Source organism: Gaeumannomyces tritici (assembly GCF_000145635.1).
Source record: "Gaeumannomyces tritici R3-111a-1 unplaced genomic scaffold supercont2.10, whole genome shotgun sequence".
NCBI lineage: Eukaryota > Fungi > Ascomycota > Sordariomycetes > Magnaporthales > Magnaporthaceae > Gaeumannomyces > Gaeumannomyces tritici.
Genome location: NW_008804554.1, coordinates 168,678 through 193,576, shown reverse-complemented (window position 1 = coordinate 193,576; position 24,899 = coordinate 168,678). Strand labels below are relative to the sequence as shown.

The following is a 24,899-nucleotide window of genomic DNA, read 5'->3' as shown; positions in this document are numbered from 1 at the left end:
CACTTGCAGGGTAAGTAGGTGCTTGAGCCTCCAGACCGAGGGTGGGCGTTCGGCGTGGGTTTCGCAGATATCCCACACAGGTTCTCCTCGAGGCCATCAAAGCCGAGACGTGATCACAACCCCTGGCGCTAGCTACAAGCCCGGCCAGCCTGTCGAGAAAGGCCTTCATAAGCCTAAAGTCATGCCTCGCGTCATGGGGAGTGTTTTCGGTAGTTGAGCCGTCGTCTGGGCGTCCTCGTCGTTGCTGCCATCATCCGATAGGGCATCGACCTGAACTCGGTCCCTCAAACATACGAGTTTGGCAAACGCTTCGAGCTTGTCCTCGCCCAGGGGCCTGCCATCTCGAGTTTGAGATCCCGTCATTCATCTCGTCTTGGGGGTTTGGTGGCAAGTTCCGATTGAGTCGATGCTAAGCCCCACATGGAAAGTGCATAAAGCCGGGCGTCTGGTCGTTTGTTGGTTATACCCGTTCTGGTGGTCAGCATTTTATCTAATGGACGGGTACGTACGTATGCAGGCTGCGAGGGCGGGTACCTGGCAGGCCCGAATGGCACTATAAACAGAAAAAAAGCAGTCGGGGGATAAACGCCGTATATCTCTACCCTCAGTCAGTTTTCTGCCACGTTTCTCGCTTGACAAAGACAAGGTGGCCGGCGCCGCACCAGACGCGGTAAGCAGCCGCTAGTATCTATGCTCGATTTACCAACGCATAAATGTTATATTGGGCATGGTTGTGTAGTGCCATACCTTCCTCTGTCCGGAACGTTTACTTGAAGTTAAGGATCCATATCCCCAAACACGCAGACCTCCTCGTTGGCATCTGTGGGATCGTCGGCTGTCTCCTTAACCTCTTCGGCATCACCGCCTTTCTTTTTGGCGTTCCTCTGGCGCTTTTTCTCCTGATGCTCGCCATGCCCGATCCACAAGTTCTTGTTTATGGAACTCTGGCCGGGGATCTTCTTGGGGACCGGATTATGTTTGACGGGCGGGAGCCTTCCGCAGACTAAATTCCCACAAATTTGCCATGGATTCGCCACGCAGACGATGCAGTCCTCAGTCGAGGCATAGAGGATGGCCTGGCAGTGCATGCATTTGGCGAACTTGTCAGGAGGCGGGCCAGACATCTTATCCCGAGCGAGCGGTTCGGGCGTTGGCTCCTGGGCCTTTTTCGACGGCGGCTGGAGCGATGCGGGGGAGACGCAAGGGAAAGCGGGAGCCGATGGGGGCGCATTTTTGGGAAAACAGCAGCCGAGGCCACGAGTGGAACGAGTTTTTGTTCTCCCATGGCACAGAGTTGGTCAAACCGTGGACCCGTGGCAGTCGAGAAAAAAAAAGACAAATGCCGTGAGAGGAGGGCCTCATGATGGGCTGGGCGCGACGGGTGACAGAGGCCCAACCACGATGTCTAAGACAGTGACTGTTGGCTGTCGGTGGGCTGCCAGCCGCGAAACGATCCGGGCGCCACTCCCTCGCCGGCCGGGCCAGGGCAGTGCAGCTGCGGCGTGATGGTGTTGTTGATGAGCCCGGCAACAGGCTGCCAACCCCTGGATTCCAGTCTTTGCGTCCAATACAGGCCCCTGTCGAGCGAATGCTGCAGGCCCACCCCCCTGGACGCATAAGGCAGCAGCCCTGTCATAGCCGCAGGATGTGATGCCGCCTCGGTCAAGCGTCCAATCACGTTCAGAGTCCAGAAAACAGGCCGAGACAGAGACCTGCCAAGAACTTTCTCACTTGATATTATAAATAAGGTTGCTTCGCCCGACTTTGCAGCCTGCCTGTCTTGCGAGTCCCGCTATTCCTTTGATCGCACGGGAACGAGGGCGTCCCCGCTGTTAGCGGGCCGTCTCGATGCACCCGACTTGCCTGTTAGGTGGCCACCTGTCCGCGTTATGGGTGCCCATGTCCCCTCCACTAATACGACTGTTCGTTTGGAACGAGGGTGACCAGCTGGATAAAAAAAGGAAAAAGAAAGGGGAAAAAAGAGTCTTCAACCACACAAAAGAGAATACGCGTTAGTAGATTCATTCTTATATTAGAAATGGCTAAGCAGCAACAACCTACCCCGCGCACGCGCCGCCGTTTTGAAATTTACCTAGCTACGTATTTAGGTATTAGCGCAGGCCTGGCAACGCCTAGATCCACCCGCATCTTCACATTCTCGGACCAACAGTCCACCACAATATTGCTGCGCCCCAGACTTCAAGTAGTAATCGGATGTTCCTGGGAATAGTGCGGTGGGGAGACCAGGTAAGAAAAATGTAACGGAGAAAAGGGACGTATGTTGGTAGGAGTCTGGTACTCCTGTTGAACGGCTCGGAGATCTCCAAAGGTGATGAACAACGATCTCTGTGATCTGGGGTAAAGTCCTTGTATTGTGCATACTTGTGTTGAGCATAAGGAAGAAGAAGAACCTTTGGCGCCGAAGGGGTGCCAAAGGTAGGGTTTATATACAAGGGCTTGGCCCTGGGGCCAAGCTACGGGCCCAAGCCACGGGCCCAAGCCACGGGGCTTACAAGGGCCCAAGCCCTATAATCAAATCCTCCTTGGCCCAAAACAAGAGAATCCATCCCTATTGCATGCGCCGGAATATCGATCCGACAACGTAGAAGAATAGAAGAAGATTGTCCCCGGTTCTTCACCTTAACCTTGACGATGATATCGCTGACCTATACCACTTTAGGGCTAGGTTCCAAAGCATTGGACAGAGCAGACACCAAAATTTGCCTGATGCCGCGCCTTTGCGCAAGCCCATCCTTCCACTCGACGTGCATCACCCAAACCAGACAGGCTGTGCCCGACAGCGATGTAGTCTCGCCAAGGGCCAACCCAGCGGTTGGTGCACGAAAGAGAGACAACACCACAAGGTCAGCAATGGGACTTGAGGCGGCGGCGGCCGATGCCTCTGCCATGTTGTCCGGGTGCACTAATCTAACAACCTTGTTCGAAGCAGAATGCAGTGGGAGTGCCGGGTTAGACAGCACGTCGCTAGCTACACTTCCCCTTTCCGGCGGCTGGCCCATCTTCAGTCTAAGGCAAATTGTCCGGGCCTCGATCACGAGATACGGCAGCCTGTAGTCGTCCACGTAAAAGTGCCTTGGACGCCATCCGGGCGGAGGGGGAGCAGAGATCCTTCCGGCGTCCTGGGCTGTTCCGTTCGACTGGTACACGAACGTCACCATTCTCTCACAGTGGCGCTTGTCCCTCCCGGGGTCGCGGGCAAAACAGAGGGCATCGACACAGCAGTACCACTCACCCACAACCCGGAAAAAATCGATGGCATCGGAGACGGACTTGTCCAGACTCGGACGGACAGTCCCTAGCCAGCCTTTGGTGGCGGCGCTCTCCGGGCCGGACTTGGTAAGCCGGAACGAAGGGGAGGCGGCCGAGTCCGAGGAAAAGTAGCTGAAGGCAACATACCTGTCGTCCAGGCTTGCGTTCCTGACGCAGCCCGGCTCAAGGTCAAGCAACCTGAAGAGCAGCTTCGGGATGTATTGGTTCGGAAAGCGAGCCGCGTAGTCCCACGTGCGAAGCCGGTACTGTCAGCAGCGCGATAAAAAGACTTGGAGCACATTGGCAGGGCTCGCTGGGTCGAATGGCTGCTGGCATTCTTTGTGGTCATTGTCACAGGTCTGCAGCCAGCCGGCAACCCTGGCAGCAGGCTGCTGCATATGACCAAGGGCGTTGCTCATGGTAAGTCGCGCCCGTCGATCAGGCTTGATTGTGTGTGGCAGTTGTGATAATCAGCTTGGCTGAAATGCTGATCCTGTAGGTGGTGTAGCCCAGTCCAGACGAAAGTGTTGTCACCGACATAACGGCTAGAGACGAGGGCCTCTCTAGGGGTCACATAACCATGTCATATCGACATGGCCAGTCGCGTTGGTTGTTGAGCGAGCAAGGAGACAATACGCGAGGGTGCTTCGAGGAGCAAGCGTTGATAGCTTTTAGTGGGCCCGCTCCACTAAAACGACACCCCTGGAGCTCCACTGGCCGCCCCAACTCAATTCCACACGAGCCTGCTGGATTTTTTCTTTCTCACACATCAACTTCTCATTTGCTCCCTCGCCAACCTTCTCTCATCCGCCCCCGTGTCAAGGAATACTTTTCGTGCCGGGCTCACGCATCCATTTCAGCAAAGAAATAGTAGACTTTTATTTGTTCTCTGACTAGACCTAGCGTAAGTTTACATAACCTCCCTGTGCCGCAACGACTGGCTGCCCGCTCTGCCTGATGAATATCCCATGAATTCTGCAATTCCAAAACGGCGCAAGCCGTGGATGTAGACAAGATACAATTCACCTCTGATTGGAGCCGTGGAACAATCACTCGCCGTCGTCGCCGCTTTCCAGCGGAAACAAACCAGACTTGCTGACTTGGATGCGATAGATAGTTCCCTGCCCAGATCGCACTTAACCCATGACACCCATGTGTCGTCTGAACTGCCCTCTCACGTGTTGACGAGGGCGCCGTCGGGGTACCGGTTTCCCTTGACTTCGAACTTGGAGATGGCCTCCTGGATCTCGGACATGTCGGCGTCGGTCAGCTCGACCAGGGTCGAGTTCTCCTTGACGCGCGACCCCGCAGTAGCCCCCGGAATCGGGATGATCCGCGGCATGCCGGGCCGCTCGCTGAGGCAGCGGACCCAGTTGATGGCCAGCTGAGCGGGCGTGCAGCTCTTCTTGCTCGCGAGCTCCTGCACCGTGGCGAGCAGGCCCGCGTTGGCATCCATGTTCTCCTTCTGGAAGCGCGGCAGGTGGTGCCTGAAATCACCCTCTGGCAGGTCCGCCGCCGACTTGACCTGGCCTGTCAGGAAGCCGCGCCCGAGGGGCGAGTAGGCGACTAGCGGGATGCCGTGCTGCGCGCACGCCGCCGCCACGCCGTTGTGCAGCACGTCGAGCGACCACAGGCTCAGCTCCACCTCGACGGCGACGATCTTGGTCACCTTGACAGCCTCGTGGATCGTCGCGGCCGACACCTCGCTCAGCGCGACGCCGCCGACCTTGCCCGTCTCGACGTACTCGCGCTGGATAGTGCCCAGCGTCTCGCTGAGGGGGACCTTGGCGTCGCGCCGTGCGCATTCGAAGACGTCGATCTTCTTGCGGCCCTTGAGCTGCGCGAGGCACGAGTCGATGGAACGCCTCACGCCCTCGGCTGAGCCGTCGGGCACGAGGGTCGTCACGTCGATGCCGCCCTTGATGCTGAGCACCACCTTGTCGGCGTCCTCGGGGTGCTTAGCAAAGTAGCGCTCCAGGAGCACCATGCTGTTGTAGCTGGGGGTGCCGTAGAACACGCCGCCGTTCCAAAAGTTGCAGCCGCCATCCAGAGCCGTCTTCATAGCCTCAAACGCCTGCTCTTCCGGCACGGGAGTGGCTCGCCAGGTGAGGCCTGTCTTGCGTGTCAGTACCGTCGAAGAGTTATCAAGGGTGATGGATCGTAGGGGCCACTCACCCATCAGACCGTAGCCGATAGGGCCCACCTCTTGACCATTGATATTGGACATGTTTACTGTCTTCTTGCTGGGTTTCTGCTGATGTTTGTTTTCTGTTTGGAGTGACAGATCAAAGGTGAAAAGATAGCGGGCGAGGACAGTGGATTTTGAGCTGTGGCTTGTGCGTAGGGGTGGAGTTTATCAGGGAACACAAATGGGACGGCGATCCAGGTATTTATCCATTTCTCTTCTCTTGCCTCCTAGGCACTGGTGCCAGCCGGAGATGGCGGCACAACTAGAGCTTTTGTTCAGACGCAATAAACCCGCTGGCGCATGCCGCGGCTGGTCGAGGCCTGCTCCGCTCCCAGATCTGGAGCCTGTCGTCGATTGCATACCCAGGGGGAGGCCGCCACTCGGATTAAACAACACCAAGACACAAAGCCCCTCCAAACCCGCGACCCCACCTGCACTAACTCCATCTAAAGCCGCAGATGGTGGGGAGGCACAGCAGGCGAGAGCACGGATTTAGTCACCAATATTGAACCCTCCAGCAATGATTGCATGCATTTTCTACCAACAACTCCGATGCTCGGTATTTCCATCGATTGGCTCGGACCTAAACCGCATCCGCCACAAGACAACCCCCTTGGAGACCGCCCACACACTTGGACGACGCAGATAACCCCGTCCAACTTCAAACCCGCCCCCCTCTAGCGCCACATCCAATGCAACGCCGCTCGATATGGCAAATCCTACCCACCGCTGACGTCTACGGGGCAGCCGGCCTCCTGCTCCTGTTGGCAAACATGCTGGTGGGGTAGCCGTGCGCCGCGACGGCAGCCCGCAGGGCCTCCTCGTCGTCTTCGCGGATGACGCGCGTCCGCGCGGGGGGAGCCGGGGCGGCGCCCAGCCGCACCTATGCCGCCTCCTCCTGGTCCGGCGGGCCGCCGCGGGGAGGAGGAAGGGCCTTGGCCTCGCCCGCGGGCTGGCGGTGCCGCGCTTGGTTGCCGCCGCCGCCGTCGTGTGGCTGCTGCTCCATGCCGGGGCCGCCGCCGCGCGCCGCCAGGCCCACGGCGGCCGCCCACCACTCCGGGAACTCGCGCAGGCCCACCTCGGCGAGCCCTTCGGGCGTCGCGGGCATGGCGTGGTTGTAGCGGCAGTTCCTGCCCCACTGTCGCGGTTTTTTTTCGCGTTTTATGATTACCGCTTGGGTTAGTATCGAGAACTCTATAAAAGTGGTGGTCCGGGGAGGCTAGGTAGGGTCAGATAGACGGGGGAAAGAAAACAGTACCTTGCAGGTGCCGTGCACGCACCAGTGACGACAGTACGACGCCCCTCGGCCGTGGCCTGGAGCCGCCGCCCGGCCCTGGATGTGGCGGACCCAGGCCGGGTCATAAGCCTCGGCCGTCGACGGAGGGCCCCTGGGTTGCTGCGCCCCTGGAGCACGGCTGAACGGCAGCTTGACCAGCGACGGCGGCGGCGGCGGCGCCGCCGCCTTGTGCTCGGCAGCCATGCGGGGGGCGTGCATGGAGCTGGCGAGCCCTGCGCGGGCGGCGGCGGCGACGACGGGCTGGCGGCTCGCGGTGACCGAGGCGCAGCGCGACGTGGGGTAGTGGCGGTCGCCTTGGGCACCACCACCGCCCTGTAGCTGCTGCTGCTGCTGCTGCTGGCCATCATCAAGTGTGTTCTCGAGCGGCGGCGGCGGCGGCGGCGGCGGCTGCTGGGCAGCGCGCGAGTTCCGCTGGCGGGCTCGCTCGGCGGCGGCGGCGGCCAGGTCTTCGTCCAGCGCCCGCAGCAGGTCGGATGACAGGGAGCGCTGCTCCGGCAACGCCACCGCCGGCCGCTCCGCTTCCGTGCCGTTCTTGCCTGCATGTGCCTGCCCGACAGTGCCTAGCGTCTGGGCCTTGATGAAGTCGCCGGGCCTCCGACCAAACTGCTGCTGCGGCGGCGGCGGCGGTGGCGGTGGCGGCGCATACTCCTCGTGCTCATTCTCATTCTCATCCTCCTCTCCCTCCTCCTCCTCCTCCTTGGCGGGCAGCCGAGCCCGCAGGACACAGACCTCGAGCGTCTCGGGGGGCCGGCAGGCCAGGCCGACGCTGGTCAGGCCGGCGGCGTGCTGGTCGCTGAGCACGCGCGGCACGTCGACGATGTGCAGCCACTCGGGCAGCTGGTCGACGGGGATCAGGGGCACGTTTGTGCCGTGGCGGACGCGCGACTTGGACGTCTGGACCGCGCCCGGGCGGGTGAGGAAGAACTGCAGCGAGGCGGCCATGATGTTTTTGTGCTCAGGAGGTTTTCTTGCCGCTCGATTTCTGTACTGTGACCCAGATGTGGTAACAGTGTCGTCAGGAAATCTTCCAAGACGAGATCCGTAGGAGGATGCGTTTATATAATCGCAAGGGCAAACATGACACTGGACGCAAAATCAAATCCGCCCATGCTTTGCGGTACGCTATTGGTTTGCCGGGAAGCCGGCGGGCAGTTTCGTGATGGCTTTGTTTCCTCCTGCCTCCCGTGTGTCTCTGTCATGTTTGGGTGCAAGCAATGAATGCTTGCAACAAGCTTGGTTACGACATTTGTATGGACAAGTCAAACCTCGGATACATCTCTGTTTGTTTCTGCTAGCCAAGTTTAACTACACCACCTGCTTCTTCTCCACCCGTATCCTGGCCTCGGAGCCGTCAATGCAGTAGCCGAACTGGCGCGGGCTATCGATCAGGCGGACCTGGCGCGGTACCAGCCGCCCACGCCCCGCATCGGCGGCCCCCGAGCCCGCCACCTCCTCTTCGGCCCCGCTGCCCTCGCCGGACTCATCATCGAAGCCGGCCACCGGATCCCACTCGCCCGTCTCCCAGACCAGGCTCAGCCCCATGGGCGAGAGCCCAAAGAGCCGCCCCGCGATGCCCTTTACGGCGTACATGTCCAGCGAGCGGGGGATTTCCGCCATCTTGACCGCCTCCCCGGCAGGCGCGGCAGCGGCCTCGCCGTCGTCGCCGTCCGTGCTAGGCCTCTCGGTCAGATGGAAGTGGACCTTGACCAGGCGGCCGTCGAGGAAGGACTGGCTCATCTCCTGGCGTCGGACGACTTTGGGCGCGCCGTACTCATCGCAGAGCTCGCTCCACCGCGGGTGCAGGGCCAGCACGGCCGGCTCGGAGCCCTCGGGCACGGCGGCGAGCTGGCGGGCGATGCGGGAGAGGTAGAAGGCCTCGGCGTTTGTGCGTTCGGCCGGGGTGATGGTGCTGAAGTTGAGGTGCCGCAGGCAGGCGATGCGCGCGATGGTGATCATGTAGGGGTCCTCGTCCAGAGCCTCGGCCGAGGCACCGGAGCGGCCCCCTCCCGCGAGCGGAGCTGGGGTGGTGGCGGCGGCGGCCGGGGCGACAGACTCGTAGATGGGGTTGTGGGCGAGGCGCAGCGACACGAGCCCCGGGAAGCAGGCGGGTAGGGCGTCAACCAAGGCCCAGCTGGCGACGCGGTTGTACGAAAGGTCTAGATACTGGACTCTGGCGGGAAAGCGAGGGGGGCTGGCAGCGTCCCGGACGACGTCGCAGATGTTGTTGCCTTTGAGGTGTAGGTTGCGGAGGCATGTCAGGGCGGAGAGGGCGGTGAGATCCGAGAGGGCGGTGAAGTCGTTGTACTCGAGGTTGAGCGAGGTGAGCGAGGCGGCGAGTGAGGCGGGGGGCGGGGTGGGCAATGCAGACATCAAGTTCAGGCCGCATGACAGGCTGGTGAGGGCAGGGAAGTGTGAGGCGATGCCGCAGACGTCGGCCCACGAGAGCAGAGACTCGTCCACAGACAGGTCTACAACACTAGCAAAGGCAGAGTCCGGGATGGCGACGGCGTCGTCGTCTGCGGCAGAATGCCGGAAGCGGTTACCGTCCAGCCTCAAGATGCGCAGGTCGGGCAGCTGCGCGCAGATGGCGGCAACAGTAGCCAGTGACGGCAACAGGTTACGCGACAGGTCCAACTGGGAGATGCGTGGGCATACCTCTGCGACCGAAGATCCGGCCCCAGCGTCTTCGGCGCGGTCGACTTGGGCGCCGTCCACGATGGCGACGCGCAGCTCGTCGAGGCGGGCCTGCTGGCGGCGCACCTTGTCGAACCCGACCTCCTCGGCCACCTTGCCGGAGATGACGATCTCGCTGCGGCGGGGCGCACCGGCGGCGTCGTCGTTGGCGGCGTACTTTGCGCGCACGGCGTCGACAAGGGCGCAGGGCTTGTCCGCGGGCCGCGTAGGCCGCACGAACGAGGCGGCCGTGGCCGAGGGCGACAGGCACGAGAAGTAGCGCGTGCCGCGGTGGCAGCCGTCGTGCTTGCCGCGCGTCGCGTCGTCCCACTCGACGCCGAGCCAGGTGCCGGAAGTGCCGGCTACCTCGCCGGCGTAGCGCACCGTGCAAAGGGCGCCGTCAAAGGAGAGGCGCTGGCCCGGCTCTGGCAGGGAGGAGGAGGGGGAGGAGGCGGCCATGGTTCCGGTCAGGCAGGATCCCGACTGCTGCGTGACGGGTTCCCAGCGCAGAGGGGGCGCGGGTATATGCTGCCAAGCCTTGTATCAAACACACCCCTAGCTGTCGAAGAAGGTGAAGATGAAGCAAGTCTGCCTGGTGTTGGTAGTTGGGATGGACAGTCTGGTGGAGTCAATGCTGGAGCTCGACGGTTGGTTCCGCTGCAAGACCCGCACAAGCTTCGGTACATTTAGCACACCTGAATGTGCATTTTGACAGCCCGAACTTGACGACAATGTTGCGGTCAAATTGATTGGCAGCTGGAAAGCCACCAGCCTAAAACATATCGACTAAATGCACGCACCAACAGATGCGGCGATGCCCGAGCAGGCTCCAGGGACCGAGGCAAAGACGCCTTCGCCGCCACTCCTGGCCGCACTTAAAAAGATAGGCCATTTCGCATCATCCCAGCTGCTTCTTATCGCCTTTGGGCTTGCCTGTCTGCTGGCATATTATTTCCCCTGTGAGTGCCAGTCTATCTCCTCACCCCTATAACCACCCCCTAACCTAACCTGATGCCACAAATAGACATCGGCATCCAGGGCGGCCCCGTCAGAGCCGAGTACACCATCCTCTATGGCGCTGTAGCCTTCATCTTCCTGGTCAGCGGGCTGCAGCTGCCGCTGGAGAAGCTGCTCCTGAACCTGACCAACTGGCGCCTGCACCTCGTCACGCAGGGCGTCAGCTTCGGCCTGATACCCGCCATGACCCTCGCCGTCGTCCACATCACGCTGGCCGCCGGCGCGCTGCGGACGTCGGCCATCGACATCTCGGTCATGGTCGGCATGGTGGTGGTCAGCTGCATCCCCACCACGGTGGCGTCCAACGTCGTCTTCACGCGCGTCTCGGGCGGCGACGACGCCGCCGCCATCGTCGAGGTCGTCCTCGGCAACGTGTTTGGCGCATTTTTGACCCCGGCCGTGGTCTACGCCTACATGCCCTCGGCCCCAGACTTTGACCGCTGGAGGCCCGCCTCGCCCTCGACCCTGTCGGCCATGTACGCCAACGTCGCCAGGCAGCTGGGCCTCAGCGTCCTGCTCCCTCTAGCTGTCAGCCAGTCCCTGCGCCGCTTCTGGCCCCGCCGCGTCTCGTGGGCTCTCGAGAAGCTCTACCTCGGCAAGGCGTCTACCATCTGTCTTGCACTGCTCGTCTGGTATGATATCCTCCTCTTTTGACACGGTAGGGTGACCGCTTACACGACAAATCTGCCAAATCCAGGACCACCTTTTGCGGCGCCTTTGCCACAGAGGCATTATTCACGCTCCCCAAGGCCTCTCTAGTGTTCAATATCTTTATGAACATTGCACTATACCTATTATTTACCGTCGTTTGCTTCTACATGGCCCGCCCCCCACGTCTGTTGATCAGGGGCGTCGAGGCCCTCCTCGACACCAAACCCCTGCGCCGCCTTCCTCCCGGCCTCAAGGCGGTGCTGGTGCCGCAGCGCATGTCCAAAGAGCGCACTGTCGCCGTTTGCTTCTGCGGGGCGGCCAAGACCACCAGCCTCGGTATCCCCCTGGTGAGTGCCATGTGGTCTCACTCGGACAACCTCATGCGTGCCTTCATCCAGATCCCGGTCCTCCTCTACACCATAGAGCAGGTCTTCATCGCCCAGATCCTCGTCTACTTTTTCCGCTGGTACGTCAAGGAGCCTTCCAAATCGGCCCCAAGCGATAGCGAGGCACCGGGCAGCGAGACTTCGGAGCCGGGCCACCAACCTATCTGGGCAACGCTGCCGTCTGCCGACAACTCGGGCGCCGACAAGCGGCCCTAGGAGACTCGGAGCTGTATAACGCTCGATCCGGCTTCTACCCCTGAAATCAAATCTTCCCCAAAGACCCTCTTCCACTCGCGGTATATGCTGTCACGGATGTGCTCATGACCAAGCGACCGCTGCGCCGTCCAGCAAGCTGTGTCAGCAAGCAACTCGAATGCAACGCCGGGCCAGGGTGGGGTGTGGTTAACCAGGCCGACTTACTGGGTGAAAGACCTTGGCGTACGAGGTCGGCACATACCACCCAGAGTTCCCCTCCTGGAGCGTGGGCGTTATCAAGACATGTGCCGGCCGCAGCGTGGGATCCCTCTTCTTGGCCATGGCCATATAGCACGTCGCGAGCAGGCCCCAGTCGCCAGACTCCCTCGCCGGCCCGAGACAGCTATCCGGGTCGACGAGCAGGGCACCTTCAGGCGGGGCCCCATCGTCGGCATCGCCCGTCGAGTTCCCGCCGTTGTCCGGGCCGCCGACGAGGAAGAACCACGTGTCGCTGCGGCCATAGTCGGGCTCGGCGACCCCTAGCTCGCAGAAGCGGTGCCCGTCGAAGCCGCCGTCATAATCAACAAACAGCGCCTTGGGCCGCGCGGCGCCGGCGAAGCGGCCATTGACGCGCGCCACGACGGCCCGCAGCTTTGCGTTGGCCGCCAGCACGAGCTCGTTCATCCGCGCCCGCAAGGCCCGCGACAGCCTGGGCCCTCCCCACCAAACCCCCAACGACAAGCCGTCGCATTCCGCCGTGGTCGCGTCGAAGAAGCGCGCGTAGCCCGTGACGGCGACGGCGAAGCGCGGGCGGCGCTCCCACGCCACGCCGTCGAGCAGCTCCAGCAGCGCCACCTGTAGGCGCAGCTCAAAGGCGTCCCCGGCCACCAGCTCGGCGGCGCGCCCCAGGGCCGCCTCGCACGTGCCCGAGTAGTACGAGTAGAAGCGGAAGACGCACGCGTTGATGACATCGAAGAAGCCGAGGTCGTTGCCGCCCACGGACAGCGTCGCGAAGTCGGCGGGGAGCGCCCCGTCCAGCGACGCGATCTGCCCGCCCGCGTGCAGGAGCCCGTCGGCCGTCGCGCCCGTGCAGCTGCGCCACTGGAACGCGACGGCGGCCGGGGAGTGTCGGGACGCGAGGTCCGCGTGTATCAGCGCCGGGTAGCCGTGCAGCCCCAGCCGGCAGTCCCCCTCGGCGCCGTCGACGCCCGTCCCGATCCCGGCGCTGTACGAGTCCCCGAGGCTGACAAACCCGGCGGCGGCGGCGGCGGCTGCTGCTGCTGCTGCGGTGAGAGGCTTCTGCGCCGGAGAGGGGCCGGCGGGCGTGGCGGAGATGTTGTGAGCGGCCGCGAGAAGCGCCAGGACAGCGGCGGTGGCCCGTTGAACGTGTGCGAGGCGAGTCATGGCTTTCGATGTAGGTAGACCAGTTGTTTAGTCTGTCAGTCAGTGTTTAACCGGCCCAAAGAGGCCACAGCCAAAGGGGTTGGCCTCCAGGTTTGTGAAGAGCGGCAGAGAACAAATAGAAATTCAACTTCTCAGCGACGTTGGGCCGCCTCGACGAGGGCTGACGACGACTTTGACAGCACATTTCAATCGCGCAGGCTCCCGTGACGTGACAGGTCCTTTGATGGCTGCCTTGACCTGGGAGGTGTGGTAATCTCGTGCGTTGCTTGTGCTACTTCTCGGTTGGGAATGAAGCTACCCCACCACCAGCCTTTGGTTCAGCCAACAGCCTGTAAATCAAGCACGTTTTCGAGAGGAGCATGTATATGGTTAGATCGCTATCTTCTGTTTGAGTACTAACGCCGCACATCCTCATGCTCACAACTGCATCTTCTCGGACCACCCCTGAACACCTTTTGGTGGTTTAGTCGAGGAATCTTTCAAAAACGTAAATTACAGTGTCTATCGGTAGGTGATGGTCTCGTCGCAGGTTCACATCCTTGGCCGTCGCAACCACCAACGAAAGTGATAAAACAAAGAACATGGCAGAGAGAAGGACGGAAGACGTGTGAGGGATAACAAAAAGAAAAGAGAAAAACATTAAACAGGGCAATAAAGGGTATGATGAGACAGGGCGCTGCGTGGAAAATAATTTCGAGTCCAGAGCCACCAAAACGTCTATGAGTTGTTGGAACCACGGCGCAGCTTAGCCTTAATCTTGTGACCGAGGCCCCTCACGCCCTTGCGCTCGGGGCTGCTCGACTGGCTGGTGGGCGAGACGGGCTTGGAGCCCACCGAGTCGACCTTTTTGGCCGGCGGCGTCTTCTGGTGGCTGATGCCCTTCTCTTCCAGGATCCCTGTGTTTTCGTGCGATAGCGTCAGCTGGTGTATGAGGCAAGGGTCAAGGGGAGGAAGGATGAGAAAGAAAGAAAGAAAGAAAGAAAGAAAGAAAGAAAGAAAAAAGCAACCGCTTACTGTCTGCCTCGCGACCGGCGCCCGGGTTCGCCGCGTCAAAGTCCCCACCGTCGGCCGCCAGGCCCGAGGCCTTGACGAGCTTCTCGCCGCTGCCGCGGCTCTCCGACTTCTTGACACCCTCGTCCTCCTCTGGCGCGCTGGGGGCCTGCTGCGGCTTGGCGGCGTCGGCGTCGGCGTCGTCGTGGGCGGCGTTGCCGGCGTCGCCGCCGTGCTCCCTCGCGACCTGTTCGAGCGGCTTGGGGCCGGGCCCCTTGATGCTGGCCTGGTCGAGGGGCTCGACCTTTGTGTTGTCCACGTCGTTCATCTCGGCCGCGGCCGACGGCGACGTCTGCCCCTCGCCCGGCGCGCGCGTGCCCGACTGGTGCGCCGTGCTGTCGCCGGGCGTCTTGGAGGGGTGCGCGTGGGCGGCCCCGTTTGTCGGCTTGTTTTCCTGGCCGGCCGCGTCCTTGCCGGCGTCGGCGGCGGCGGTGGGGGCAGGGGCAGGGGTGGTGGGGGTGGGGGCGTCGACGGCTACGGCGTTCTCGGGGGCGTTGCCGGCGTCAAAGGGCTCGCCCTTGGACGGGTCCCCCTGGACGCCCGAGATGGGCTCCTCGTTTGGCGGGGGCGGGGGTGGCGAGGGCTTTCCCGCAACATCGGTCGTCTTGGGGGGGTTCTCGCCCCAGATGGCCTTGGTCGCGGCATTGGCGATGTTGTTGATGGTGTCCATGTTTGATGACGGGTGCGTGACGTTGCCGTCTCCAAGGCTAGGTTTGCTCGGCGAGTGTGTGTCACTTGCAAGGGGAGAGGAAGAGGCGGAGAGTTTTGTTTTTCGCAAGCAGTTCACCAAGCAGAGGAGGGGAAGACGGTGGGATGGAAAGCAGACTGGAGATTACTGAGCATGTGTCCTGTATGTAGAGAAGAGGGATCTGAGAGTCGGAGGGAGGCGCGAGCGGGCTTCAGAGTTAGACCCAAGTCTGGATAAATACCAAACGTGAACTTCCCGTCCAACCCAAACACCAACCTTGGCCCACCCCCCCTGGCCGGCGGCCGCCCACCTACGCAATTTTCGGTGGGATCTGTGAGCCCACGAGCCAATGCCCGAGCGCGCAGCCAGCCCCAAGCGCAAGGTGGCACAGATGAGAAAGAAAAAAAAGGGCTCCTGCCTGTCTGAGAGCTTGCGGGCAAAAGAAGAAGTTGCAGGAGGAGCAGCCGGGTGACGTCTTTGGTCGCATGGTCTGCCAAGCTTGTGGCAGGACTTGGGGGGGCGCGGATCAAAATACGCTCTGCGCCTTTCAAAATAAGCGTGCGCGTCAGCCAGCAAACAGGCCAGCCTGTCCGCCGCGGCCGTACATACGGGCACAAGAGTCCCCCGTGGCACCTTCGCCAAAAAAAAAAAAGGGGGGGATCGGGATCGGGACTCAAGGGTCCTCATCCTCGTCCTGGGAAGGGTGACGGCGTCACAGCACGTGCTGGCGATGGGCATGACGTATGTCTCGGCGGGACGAGCTGGGGTCAAGGGGTCAACCATTACGTCAGTCAGCCCACGCTAAAAATGGCATGTGGGGTAATCCCGCATTCACTTCAGCCACTGGACAAGACCAAGACCAAGAACGGGCTGTTTGGAACGAGCTGTTTGGCGCTTGATTCGCGGCTCGGAACGAGCTCCAAATGCTTGGACGGCTGGGTGATATTACATGAACAGTGAGTGACGTGCCAAAGTGGTGATGCCATGGGATGAGAGAAGGAGTGACAGGCGAAAGCAAACGATACAGAATCATACACAAAGCAGAAGAAAAATATATCCAAACACACACAAATGCCAAACCCCTACAGCTTGTGCGCCATGGCACCCCGGCGTCCACCCAGGATGATGGTAAACAGCTTGGGGTTGCTGTCGGCCACAGTGCCCGCCTGCTCGGACCCGCCGCTCGGCCCGACGTCGTCGTAGGGGAAGGCATAGCCGCGGCCGTCGGTGTTGACCTCGTGCAGCACGCGCGAGTAGTGGTTGCAGACGGCCTCGCGGTAGTACGTCGCCGGTACCTCGCCCTGGGGCTGCGCGGCGTTGACCAGCAGCGTGGCCCGGTTGAAGGCGGCCGCCAGCCGCGCCGCCACGTTGCGCGCCACGGGCGGGTCCGACCCCGGCGGCGGCGCGAGCGCCCCCGAGTCGGACGAGAAGATGTCGCGGGCGCTGGGCCGGGGAAAGGCCCCGACGTCGGCCGAGAAGACCAGCTTGTCGTCGACGACGCGACCCTTCTTGTCCCCCCACTGCGCCTGCGTGTTGACCACCAGGTCGGCGGACGCATACTTCTTCCACACGGCGTCGACGTAGCCGGCGTAGTAGCCGCTGAACAGGCCGTCGACCATGTGGATGCCCGTGTTGGGGCTGACGACGCGCAGCAGCTCGCCCGAGCCGCTGCCGCCGCCCGCCCGCACCACGAGCCTGTCCCAGCCGGCGCCGTCGCGCTCGTGCTGCCGCGCCATCTCGGCCGCCACGCGCGCCAGCCCGTCGGGCTCGATGCCCTCGACGCGCTGCGTGCTTCCTCCGTTGCCCGACTCGAGCACCAGCGCGATCGGGTGGCTGACAAAGTCGACGTAGCTGATGTTTGCAAACAGCTCCGTCTCGTTGAGCGTGAACTCGCAGAAGCTCCAGCGCAGCTCCCGGTTGGGGTCCGACGGGTTCACGACCGACGGCTCCACCAGCGCCGCCTTGTCGCCCGCGGCGCGGTTGAGGAGGAAGGTCAGGCGCGCGTCCTGCACGAACCAGACGCGCCCGCCCACCATGCGCGGCACCGTGACGGTGCGCGTCTGGCCCGGCCCCGCCAGCGGGATGGCGCAGTCGTCCCCGAGCGGCTGGAGGTCGGCGCCCGGGTTGGTCGGGTAGTACGTGGTCTGGCCGTCGCTCCGCAGCATCACCACGCGCGAGTCCCGCCCGACGTCCAGCCCCGTGACGTAGGCGAAGACGTTTGCCGACGACGTGTTGTTGCGCAGCGCGAACTGAACCGTGGTCGGCGTCGCGGCCGCGCCTGGGTCATGCTTGCTCGCAGGGTCCGGGGGGCTGGTCGGAGGTGTCAGGACCGAGTGGTCCTTCTGGAACCGCAGCGCCTGCTCGAGGGTGGTGGCCATATTGGACAGATGGGAAGGAGGGGGTCGCAGCAGAGTTACCTCGCAGGGTTAAAGGCTGATGGTAGAATGGCACCCTCTGATGCGAGATGGCACGCAGGATATATAAACAGGTTATACCTTGCATACATCATGTTCTGGCCGTTGAAAAAGACATGCGTACCTACCTCGCTCCTCCCCGTCTACCACTCGACGCCGATAGCCGAGAGAGCGAGTCACCCTGAAAGTCACTGACAAGCCAAGTCACTGACAAGCCAAGTCACTGACAAGCCAAGTCACTGACAAGCCAAGTCACTGACAAACCAAGAGGTCGCCTTCTTCCTCATTCATCACTTCTCTGACCACCCCGCGCGGCCCAACGCCGGCCATAATGCCAGAATCCGTCTGCTGTCCGCAGACATGTGGCCTCAGGAAAGCAGACACACAGTCCCGCGTGTGGTCACGGGCGATGACCTGCGTGCCGTCCGAGGGGCAGTATCGGTGGTTCCCTCCAGCTAGGGTGGCGAGCTAAAGTCGGCCCAGCCAGTCGGGGTGGGGGTTGGGTCGGATCGGGGGCCTCCGGCGTCGCATTGCCCTTGACCGCATGGCCCGTCGTCCGGCCGCCGGGAGTGGCTGGTGACTGGCGGAGAAAAGGGGGGTGTGTGTTCGTGCTGCGTGTCTGATGTTCTGGCGTCTGGGGAAGGTTGCCAGGTCGAGTCAGGTGCGAACCCTGCTGTGGGGTTTCCGGCGTCAGGTGGCGTCCAGCTACCGACGATTATCAAATCGCTCGCAGCACAGTGGTGTCACGTGCGTTTCCTTCTACATTTGGGCATGCTTTCCGAGATATGGTATTTTACGCTCCTATCATTGCACAAATATACAAGTTTTGAGAGGTCCGCCTCCCAAAGAATGTCCGTCGGGTGACCCCCTATCCCTCCTGCGACACTTGGTCTCATCAGAGCCCCAGGACTGCCAGCGCCGAGGCCGCGACGACGACGACGAGACCCACGCTCGACACCACCCTCGGCGAGCCCGACTGGCCGCCCGCCGGCCCCGGGTCGCCCGACACGGTCTGGTTGTTGGTCATGTTGCCCACGGCGGTGAAGAATACCGGATTCCTGACGTCTGGCGCGCTGGGGATCTGACAGACGGCCCCCGGCGCGCCAACATCGGCGCACCTGCCAGCCCGGTCGCCCTGCCGCGCCGGCGCCGGCGCCGACGAGTTGAAGTAGGCCCGGACGTAGCTGACGGTCAGGACGGCGTCGCGCGGCGGCGGGCCCCCGGACCACAGCGGGTTCCCGTTACTCCAGTGCTGCAGGATCAGGTGCCCGCCGCGGTCCGGCACCGCCGCCCCGCCCATCTCGGCCAGCACCTGCCCGTCGGCGTAGAAGACGACCCTGCCCTCCAGAAAGTCGATGCGATACTCGTGGAAGTCGGCCGTCGGGTCGAACGGGAGGTTCACCTTGCGGAAGTTGCCCGTCGCCTGCGCGTCGTACCCAGCCTCGACCGCCGCCCGCGACTGCAGCACGAGGTTGACGGGGAAGGTGCCGCTGCTCGCGTTGAACTCCCTCGTCAGGAACTCCATGTCGATCTCTTGCGTGTCGTTGTGGTACTGTTGAGTTTGGCGGTCGGGGGCGTTAGCACTGTTGTTGCTTGCCGTGCCGAGCAAAAAAACCTAGAATGGGAAAACAGGAGGACAACGAGAACGCAGCTTCGTACCCAGAAAAACGCGGCGCACGTGCCGGGCACGCCCGTCAGCTTCATGCCCACCCGGTAGGTGCCCCAGAGCAGGTCCATCCTCGCCGAGTCGACCTCGGCGACGGGCACCATGCCGTCCACCCGCGCGCTCCCCACCACCAGCTCGAGGCCCGCCGCCCGCCCGCCGTTGAGCCCGACGCCGGTCCGGGCGGCCGGGTCCCGGTCCGGGTTGGCCCTCGCGTTGGCGACGGCAAACATCTCGCCGTGCCGCCCGCGCGCCCGCTCGCGCGTCACGTTGAAGGCCTGCCTCGTCCAGTCCGTGCTGACGAGCGACATGTCGCCCACGCGCGAAAAGTCCGTCTCCAGGAGGTCCGTGAACAGCTGCGGCTCCGTGTCGTTGCCGACCCTCGCCGCGTAGCCGCATTCGCAGTCGGCTCTTGCCGGCGCCCCCAGCAGCAGCAGCAGCAGCCACAGCGCCGCCACGCTGGCCAGCCGGATCCTGGGCCATGCCCGGCTCGGTGCCGCCTCAGATGTCCGGAAGCCGCCCCAGAAGGTGGCCATTGTGACAAGCATCGAGAGAGCGTGTTGATGGGGGGGCTATCACAGGCAAAGCCCGGCCCGATCAGTTCCTACGTCGCCTTTGTAAATCCTCTTCAGGGAACGCAATGACTTCAACGTTCCGAGGAGATCAGGCGTTCCAGGCCATAAAAATAAGGTTGTGTAACAAGAACGTCGGGACCGGATCCTGTCCGAGCCCGCCAGCCAAGGCTGTAAAAAAAAAAGGTAAAGAGTAACTTGCGATGCGAAGCGAACGTAAACAAAAAAACGAGTGACTGGAGCGAAGTGAACGTGGGTGAGAGTGGCACAGAGGTCTGACGGGAAGGCGGTGGGGAAAGAAACTACGGACGACAGAATCAAATAAAACACCGAACACGAGGGAGGTAACGGCGCATGCATCTCGGGAAGAGGGGGGATCACAAAAAAAAAAAAAAGGCCATGTCCTTCCATGCCAAGCCAGCGAACCGCAACGAACCCCCTCGCCCCGCCCTAGCGAGGGGACCTGCAGTAGCCCCCGGGGGATGAGGAGGCTTCAGCTGACGTTTGTAGGATTCTATCAACTACCCCATACGCACCTCAGTCTTCTTAGATCGAAACACGCCTTCGAGCCTTAGTGGCGGGAACCTAATCGTCCTGCCTGTCTTGCTTGCACATACGTATAGACAGGCAAAAAAACCCCACGCGCGGCGATCCTCCTCGAACCCAATCCCCCCCTCGTGAGCGACGCCCACATGGGCAGATGCAACCACCCGACCTGTTGGGCCAAAGGGGCCGGCGCCCCCTTGACCGCCTGCTTCCTCACCGGCTGCAAGCGTCCGTTGCCCGTTGAATCACAGCCGCCGCCACCTCGCCTGCCCAAGTACCTAGGTGGCACTTCCTCAGCAGCACCTACCAACGCAGCCACACGACAAAAAAAAAGAAAAAAGAAAGGAAGACCCACCACCCCCGCGAGAAGCTGGCGAGCCAAGTGCGGGAAAAGGCACGAGGGGGTGCACGAGGGAAGGTTATGGGACCGGAGGCAAGCTTGGATCTCTAGTGTGCCCGTCCGCCTGTTTTATATCTTGGCTAGCCTTCCCTTATTTCGGGCTCGTGCATCCATCACACACCCCTCCCGCGCGTGCAGATATCCACAGCTAATGGTTTTCTGTGTTCCTGCACACACATACGAGACGCGAGAGAAGCTTGTCCCAGTCGGGAGGGTGCAGCCCACGGAGATGAGCAAACCTCGAGTCCAACGGAACGCTTTGCTCAAGAGGTGCCTAGGCACTTACTGCCTCGTGGGTGGTCTTGGCAGTATGCCGACCTCTCAACATGGCATATCCTGTGGGGGACCGTTGGGTCGATGGCCCGGCATCGGCCTCAGCACTAACGTCTGCATCTCCCCTGCTTACCCTTCCCGAGGGTCACTTTTATTTTTGCCCGCAACTCTTTGCCCGCTGGTTCCATGTCCAGACACCCATTCCCCAAATGAAAGGGCTGACTGATCCGCCTAGCTTGGGGACTAGCCTCGCCCCTCGCTCAGCCGCAAGGGGACCAAGGGGGAAGGAGGAGGCCCGAGTGCCTGAGCTACTGCCTCACCCCGCCTGCACCAGGCTGGATAAAGATGCGCACAGTTTGGACTTGACGAAGGGTCGATAGATATAATCAACCAATGTAGGTTGCCTGGCTAGTCACTAACTACATTCCTACAACCATGTTCTTGAAAGCAATTTTATCACAGTGGAGAACGACAGGTCTCGAGGACAGTATACGAGCCAGCTTTCCAACATGTCAACAACATGAGCGCATAGAATGAGTAATAGGCAGGTAAATTGCGAGTGTTCGACAATCCCAGCAGACAAAAGAGATCAGACGAAACGGCAATTCTTATATCGAACAAAGGTATCAAGGAGATGGACGGATAGGAGACATGAGAGTGACAAAACGCGCAACGAACAAGTAAATATAGAGATGAGGGAGAGGTGGCGGAGTAGAGGACTCAAGATGGCAGCAGAGAAGGATTAATAGATGTGTAGGGTCGCCGTAGCTAATTGGACAAGGAGAAAAAAAGACCTCCATATGGACCAGCCAACTGTTTGCAAGCAGATATTAGGGCGCACCAGGGGCGCGGAGATCCCTTCCTGTGTGGATCGTGCGAAAGCGGTTGACCAGCCTGCCCCGGTGCATAGCCAGCGGGCCTTGAAAAGACACAACGAGAACGCTCTATGCAGACTTGAAACGGAAACGCAACTGCGGCTGGAGGAAACTGACCAGTAAAGGTCGAGAGAGGTCGGCGGGTGAGTAAAGATAAAAGAGACAACGAGAAGCCAGGACCAACGCAAGCTGGAACATAGGAATGATGACTGTTTGGAACGAGAAGAGCAGAAAGGAAAAGAAAAATAGTGGTGGAAAGAGAGAGAGAGAGAGAAAGAGGATTGAAGAAAAGATAAGAGATGGAACGAGAAAATCAGCAAAAGATAAAATGTTTAACAAAAGCAACCGCAAAAAGCACCGCCGCCAACCACCCTCGCGCCAGACCCGAGAAGAAGGTCAAGAAAACTTCGACAGGTATATGCCTAAATGATATCCCACCCCCCATCAGTACAAAAGAAATCATAACTTCGTATCGATAATTAGTACACGCTATCCTCATCGGCCCCCTGCGAGGTCATGGATGGTGTCGAGGCATTCGATGATGCCTCCATGTCGTCTACATAGCCAACCAAGGCTTGTGAGTGCAGTCGGAAAGATTCACCCATGAGGCGCGTGATACTGTCCACAGTGTTAGCAAACACGGTCCTGAAAGCTAGTCCACGGGAACGCAACGGGAACTCAAAACTTACCCCCACACAACTACTTCATCCAGCATCGAGCCCCAGAGCCGGGCGACAATGGAGCTCAGCTGGGAAACATAAGCCTCGTCAAGATCCTTGTCGAAGAGCTGCCGGATCTTGTTGTACATGGCAAGCTCCTCCTCGGTCGCGGGCTCCTCGTCGTGTTCCAGACGGTACAGCCAGAGGCTGAGGATGATCATCAGATCCAACCCGCAGAGTGGGTGCTCGATGCTCCAGTTGGTCGGCGACGTGCGAGCCACCCAGCGAACGCCCTGGACCACGGCAGTCTCGATGCAGCTGAAGCATTCCTGAATGACCTTGATCATCTCCGTCGAGCGCTTGACCTTGTCCCGCGCGCTGGACATGGCGGCGGCTACCTCGTAAGCGTCATGGTACCGGAGCGCCTCCTGGACCGCCTTAAGGTCGACTTCGAGGCGAGCGCGCGCGTTCCGGAACATGGCCTTCGCATTAAAAAGGAGCGGGTGTCCTTTGTGAGGGGCGCTCAGCGGTACCGAGACCACCTCGGGCTCGCACAGGTCCAGGGATTTCTCCCACGTCTCCAGAGCGAGCCGGAGCTTGTACTCGGTCACGACGTCTTGTAGAGCCTCAGGACTGCGCTTATGATACCAAACCTCGAGGAAGAGGGCGTTGATCATGACACGCGTGGCAAAGGCGCTGTACTTCAGACTTTCGCCCTGAAACAGGTTCTCCTGCGTCTCCATGAAGGTCATGGTGGGCGAGGCCTTGAGGTTTTCGAGCCATGCGGCTTCGTCGGCGACTACCAGGTTCCAGAGACCTTCAGTCGACGGGACCTGCAGATCCTCAAACTCGTTGAAGCTGATGGCCGGGGTGTGGTTGTATGTGAGCGTCAACAGGCCAAAGAAGATATAGACTGCATAGTACGTGCGGCGGCAACCCTCGTCCTCAACCCACTCTGCACGCGTAGGCGGGCGGCCCTCACGGGCCTCCTGCCTGAGCTTCAGCTCGTATCGGTTTCCAGACACCATGTTGGCTAGCAGGCTCTTGATGGAGCATGCCCATTCAAGTCCCTTGGGGTCCCCACTCCAGCTCGCGAAGATCATGTTGAGCAGAGAGCTCTGCATGGTCCAGAGAGGGCACTTGCGAGAGCTGAAGTTCTCCTTGTTCTGGAGAAACTGGTTGACGAGAACCTTGGAGCCGATGTGCAGCGTGTAGGCCTGTTCCTGGTCGAATGCGTACAGCGCACCAATAGACAGCACAGCGAGCAGGATAGCCGATGATACCTCGGTGGGCTGGAAGGAGGACGGGTGCAGGAATGGCAGGTGGTGGTGGAACAACCCAAAGTAGGTTGCCAGGTACCTGTTGAGGGATGCTAGGTTTGGCAGGCGGAAGCCTTCTGGGATGGCGTGCTCAGTGTCGCTGCTGCGGATGTTGTCCAGCACCATATTCCTCTCCTCATCGCTGTGAACCTGAGGAGCCTTGAAGCCCGCGCCAGTTTGCGACTGCGAGTCAGCAGGCGTCAACAGACCGCCGTTGGCCAGAAATGGCGAGTGTGGGGGAGCTGAGCATTGCGCGAGATAAGTTGTTAGTTGCCAAAGCCTCATAGCGGATGACATAGAAAGAGTAGGTAAGTTGGAACTGACCATTGAGTGTGGGAGTGTCCAGTGAAGGAAGCTGGTTAGCATGCTGGGAAACAATCGAGCCGTTGAATGGGGGCTGCGACTCAAACGACCCAGACGCGCTAGATGCAATAGAGTGTGCCTTTGGCTCAGCAACGGCCTGCGGCATGAAAGTATCCCACTGAGGAATAGCAATGGCGCCGGAGGGAAAAGGCACAGGAGACTCCATCATATTCGCCCCGCCATGCGGATAAGTAGCTCCAGAACTGCCTTCTGAAGGACCGCTATTAGCACGCATCGCGGCGGTGGCCTTGTGATGGAGATCCGCCACCAGCATGGCGGCCGTTTCCACGTCAAAAATACCTTCGCTGCTGGCTTCTATCTGCTCCAGAGCAGCCGCGTCGATGGCAATAGGTTCTTTTGCAGGAGTTCCAACGGCCCTCGGCTTCGCCCCGCCGCGTCGCTTCCCATCGCTGTGAAGGGGAACACCGCCATCCTTGGCGTGAACGGTGCGATCATGACGGAGTAGCAGGTCGCGCCGCACAAAGGTACTGCGACATTTTAGGCATTTGAAAGGTCTTTCCTTAGTGTCTGGAGAGCGCGAGAAGCATCGTCGCAAAGTCAGCGCATGTCGCGGCAAAACAGGTTGGGGCGGGTTCGAGGGGAATGAGGGGAGCGCGATGGGGGCAAACTCACGAGACCTTTCGTGCCTGCTGCGATGCTCACTCCGGCTGAAGGCGCGGTTGCAGAATTGGCACTTGTACTTCCTTTCCGGTGCGAGTGAGGCCTTTCGCGAGGCCGGCGCCGGCGATGCAGGTGCAGGAAGAGCTGCTACACTTGCGGCTGGCATTGTGGCGGCGGCGGCGTCGCTGTGGTCGCGTCGATGGCGGAAGGCGGTGGTGCTGTGGTTTGATGGCGGCACCAGAAACGCGACAAGTTTGGTTGCAAACAACGGCTGCGGCGGCGGCTCAAACGGCGCCCGGAAAGCTTCTGGTCCCCTCACAGAACGATGACTGAGATCGCCCTACTCCTCGCTCGCACTCGCTCCCGTGGGGTTTA

The 24,899-nt window shown here is 61.0% G+C and overlaps 12 protein-coding genes across 12 annotated transcripts; 1 reads left to right on the top strand and 11 right to left on the bottom strand.

Moving 5' to 3' along the window:
* Window positions 1-776: 776 nt before the first annotated feature.
* GGTG_12910 (hypothetical protein) lies at window positions 777-1,124 on the bottom strand (the record flags this gene model as incomplete). Its single annotated transcript, XM_009230812.1, has 1 exon — window positions 777-1,124. The coding sequence occupies one exon, from the start codon at window positions 1,122-1,124 to the stop codon at window positions 777-779; it is 348 nt and encodes a 115-aa protein (XP_009229076.1).
* A 281-nt stretch (window positions 1,125-1,405) lies between these two features.
* On the bottom strand, window positions 1,406-1,636 carry GGTG_12909 (hypothetical protein; the record flags this gene model as incomplete). The annotated part of the gene is made up of 1 exon (XM_009230811.1): window positions 1,406-1,636. The coding sequence occupies one exon, from the start codon at window positions 1,634-1,636 to the stop codon at window positions 1,406-1,408; it is 231 nt and encodes a 76-aa protein (XP_009229075.1).
* Window positions 1,637-2,577: 941 nt separating this feature from the next.
* GGTG_12908 (hypothetical protein) lies at window positions 2,578-3,689 on the bottom strand (the record flags this gene model as incomplete). Its single annotated transcript, XM_009230810.1, has 2 exons — window positions 2,578-3,536; window positions 3,570-3,689. 2 exons carry the CDS (start codon window positions 3,687-3,689, stop codon window positions 2,667-2,669), a joined length of 990 nt encoding a protein of 329 aa, XP_009229074.1. The 3' UTR covers window positions 2,578-2,666.
* Window positions 3,690-4,125: 436 nt separating this feature from the next.
* GGTG_12907 (pyridoxal reductase) lies at window positions 4,126-5,808 on the bottom strand. The gene is made up of 2 exons (XM_009230809.1): window positions 5,446-5,808; window positions 4,126-5,382 (listed from the first exon to the last, which is right to left on the bottom strand). The coding sequence occupies exons 1-2, from the start codon at window positions 5,495-5,497 to the stop codon at window positions 4,445-4,447; spliced, it is 990 nt and encodes a 329-aa protein (XP_009229073.1). The 5' UTR covers window positions 5,498-5,808; the 3' UTR covers window positions 4,126-4,444.
* Window positions 5,809-6,341: 533 nt separating this feature from the next.
* On the bottom strand, window positions 6,342-7,697 carry GGTG_12906 (hypothetical protein; the record flags this gene model as incomplete). The annotated part of the gene is made up of 2 exons (XM_009230808.1): window positions 6,342-6,596; window positions 6,717-7,697. 2 exons carry the CDS (start codon window positions 7,695-7,697, stop codon window positions 6,342-6,344), a joined length of 1,236 nt encoding a protein of 411 aa, XP_009229072.1.
* A 247-nt stretch (window positions 7,698-7,944) lies between these two features.
* GGTG_12905 (tubulin-specific chaperone E) lies at window positions 7,945-10,079 on the bottom strand. Its single transcript, XM_009230807.1, has one exon. The coding sequence runs from the start codon at window positions 9,885-9,887 to the stop codon at window positions 8,061-8,063; it is 1,827 nt and encodes a 608-aa protein (XP_009229071.1). The 5' UTR covers window positions 9,888-10,079; the 3' UTR covers window positions 7,945-8,060.
* A 63-nt stretch (window positions 10,080-10,142) lies between these two features.
* Window positions 10,143-12,337, top strand: GGTG_12904 (hypothetical protein). Its single transcript, XM_009230806.1, has 3 exons — window positions 10,143-10,387; window positions 10,453-11,077; window positions 11,143-12,337. The coding sequence occupies exons 1-3, from the start codon at window positions 10,219-10,221 to the stop codon at window positions 11,696-11,698; spliced, it is 1,350 nt and encodes a 449-aa protein (XP_009229070.1). The 5' UTR covers window positions 10,143-10,218; the 3' UTR covers window positions 11,699-12,337.
* On the bottom strand, window positions 11,214-13,350 carry GGTG_12903 (hypothetical protein). Its single transcript, XM_009230805.1, has 2 exons — window positions 11,903-13,350; window positions 11,214-11,817 (listed from the first exon to the last, which is right to left on the bottom strand). The coding sequence occupies exons 1-2, from the start codon at window positions 13,079-13,081 to the stop codon at window positions 11,695-11,697; spliced, it is 1,302 nt and encodes a 433-aa protein (XP_009229069.1). The 5' UTR covers window positions 13,082-13,350; the 3' UTR covers window positions 11,214-11,694.
* Window positions 13,351-13,431: 81 nt separating this feature from the next.
* On the bottom strand, window positions 13,432-15,450 carry GGTG_12902 (hypothetical protein). The gene is made up of 2 exons (XM_009230804.1): window positions 14,096-15,450; window positions 13,432-13,977 (listed from the first exon to the last, which is right to left on the bottom strand). The coding sequence occupies exons 1-2, from the start codon at window positions 14,799-14,801 to the stop codon at window positions 13,799-13,801; spliced, it is 885 nt and encodes a 294-aa protein (XP_009229068.1). The 5' UTR covers window positions 14,802-15,450; the 3' UTR covers window positions 13,432-13,798.
* Window positions 15,451-15,507: 57 nt separating this feature from the next.
* GGTG_12901 (hypothetical protein) lies at window positions 15,508-17,517 on the bottom strand. Its single transcript, XM_009230803.1, has one exon. The coding sequence runs from the start codon at window positions 17,195-17,197 to the stop codon at window positions 15,902-15,904; it is 1,296 nt and encodes a 431-aa protein (XP_009229067.1). The 5' UTR covers window positions 17,198-17,517; the 3' UTR covers window positions 15,508-15,901.
* A 583-nt stretch (window positions 17,518-18,100) lies between these two features.
* Window positions 18,101-19,564, bottom strand: GGTG_12900 (hypothetical protein). The gene is made up of 2 exons (XM_009230802.1): window positions 18,893-19,564; window positions 18,101-18,785 (listed from the first exon to the last, which is right to left on the bottom strand). The coding sequence occupies exons 1-2, from the start codon at window positions 19,442-19,444 to the stop codon at window positions 18,129-18,131; spliced, it is 1,209 nt and encodes a 402-aa protein (XP_009229066.1). The 5' UTR covers window positions 19,445-19,564; the 3' UTR covers window positions 18,101-18,128.
* Window positions 19,565-22,041: 2,477 nt separating this feature from the next.
* On the bottom strand, window positions 22,042-24,690 carry GGTG_12899 (hypothetical protein; the record flags this gene model as incomplete). Its single annotated transcript, XM_009230801.1, has 4 exons — window positions 22,042-22,180; window positions 22,252-23,782; window positions 23,865-24,431; window positions 24,537-24,690. The coding sequence occupies 4 exons, from the start codon at window positions 24,688-24,690 to the stop codon at window positions 22,042-22,044; spliced, it is 2,391 nt and encodes a 796-aa protein (XP_009229065.1).
* Window positions 24,691-24,899: the final 209 nt, after the last annotated feature.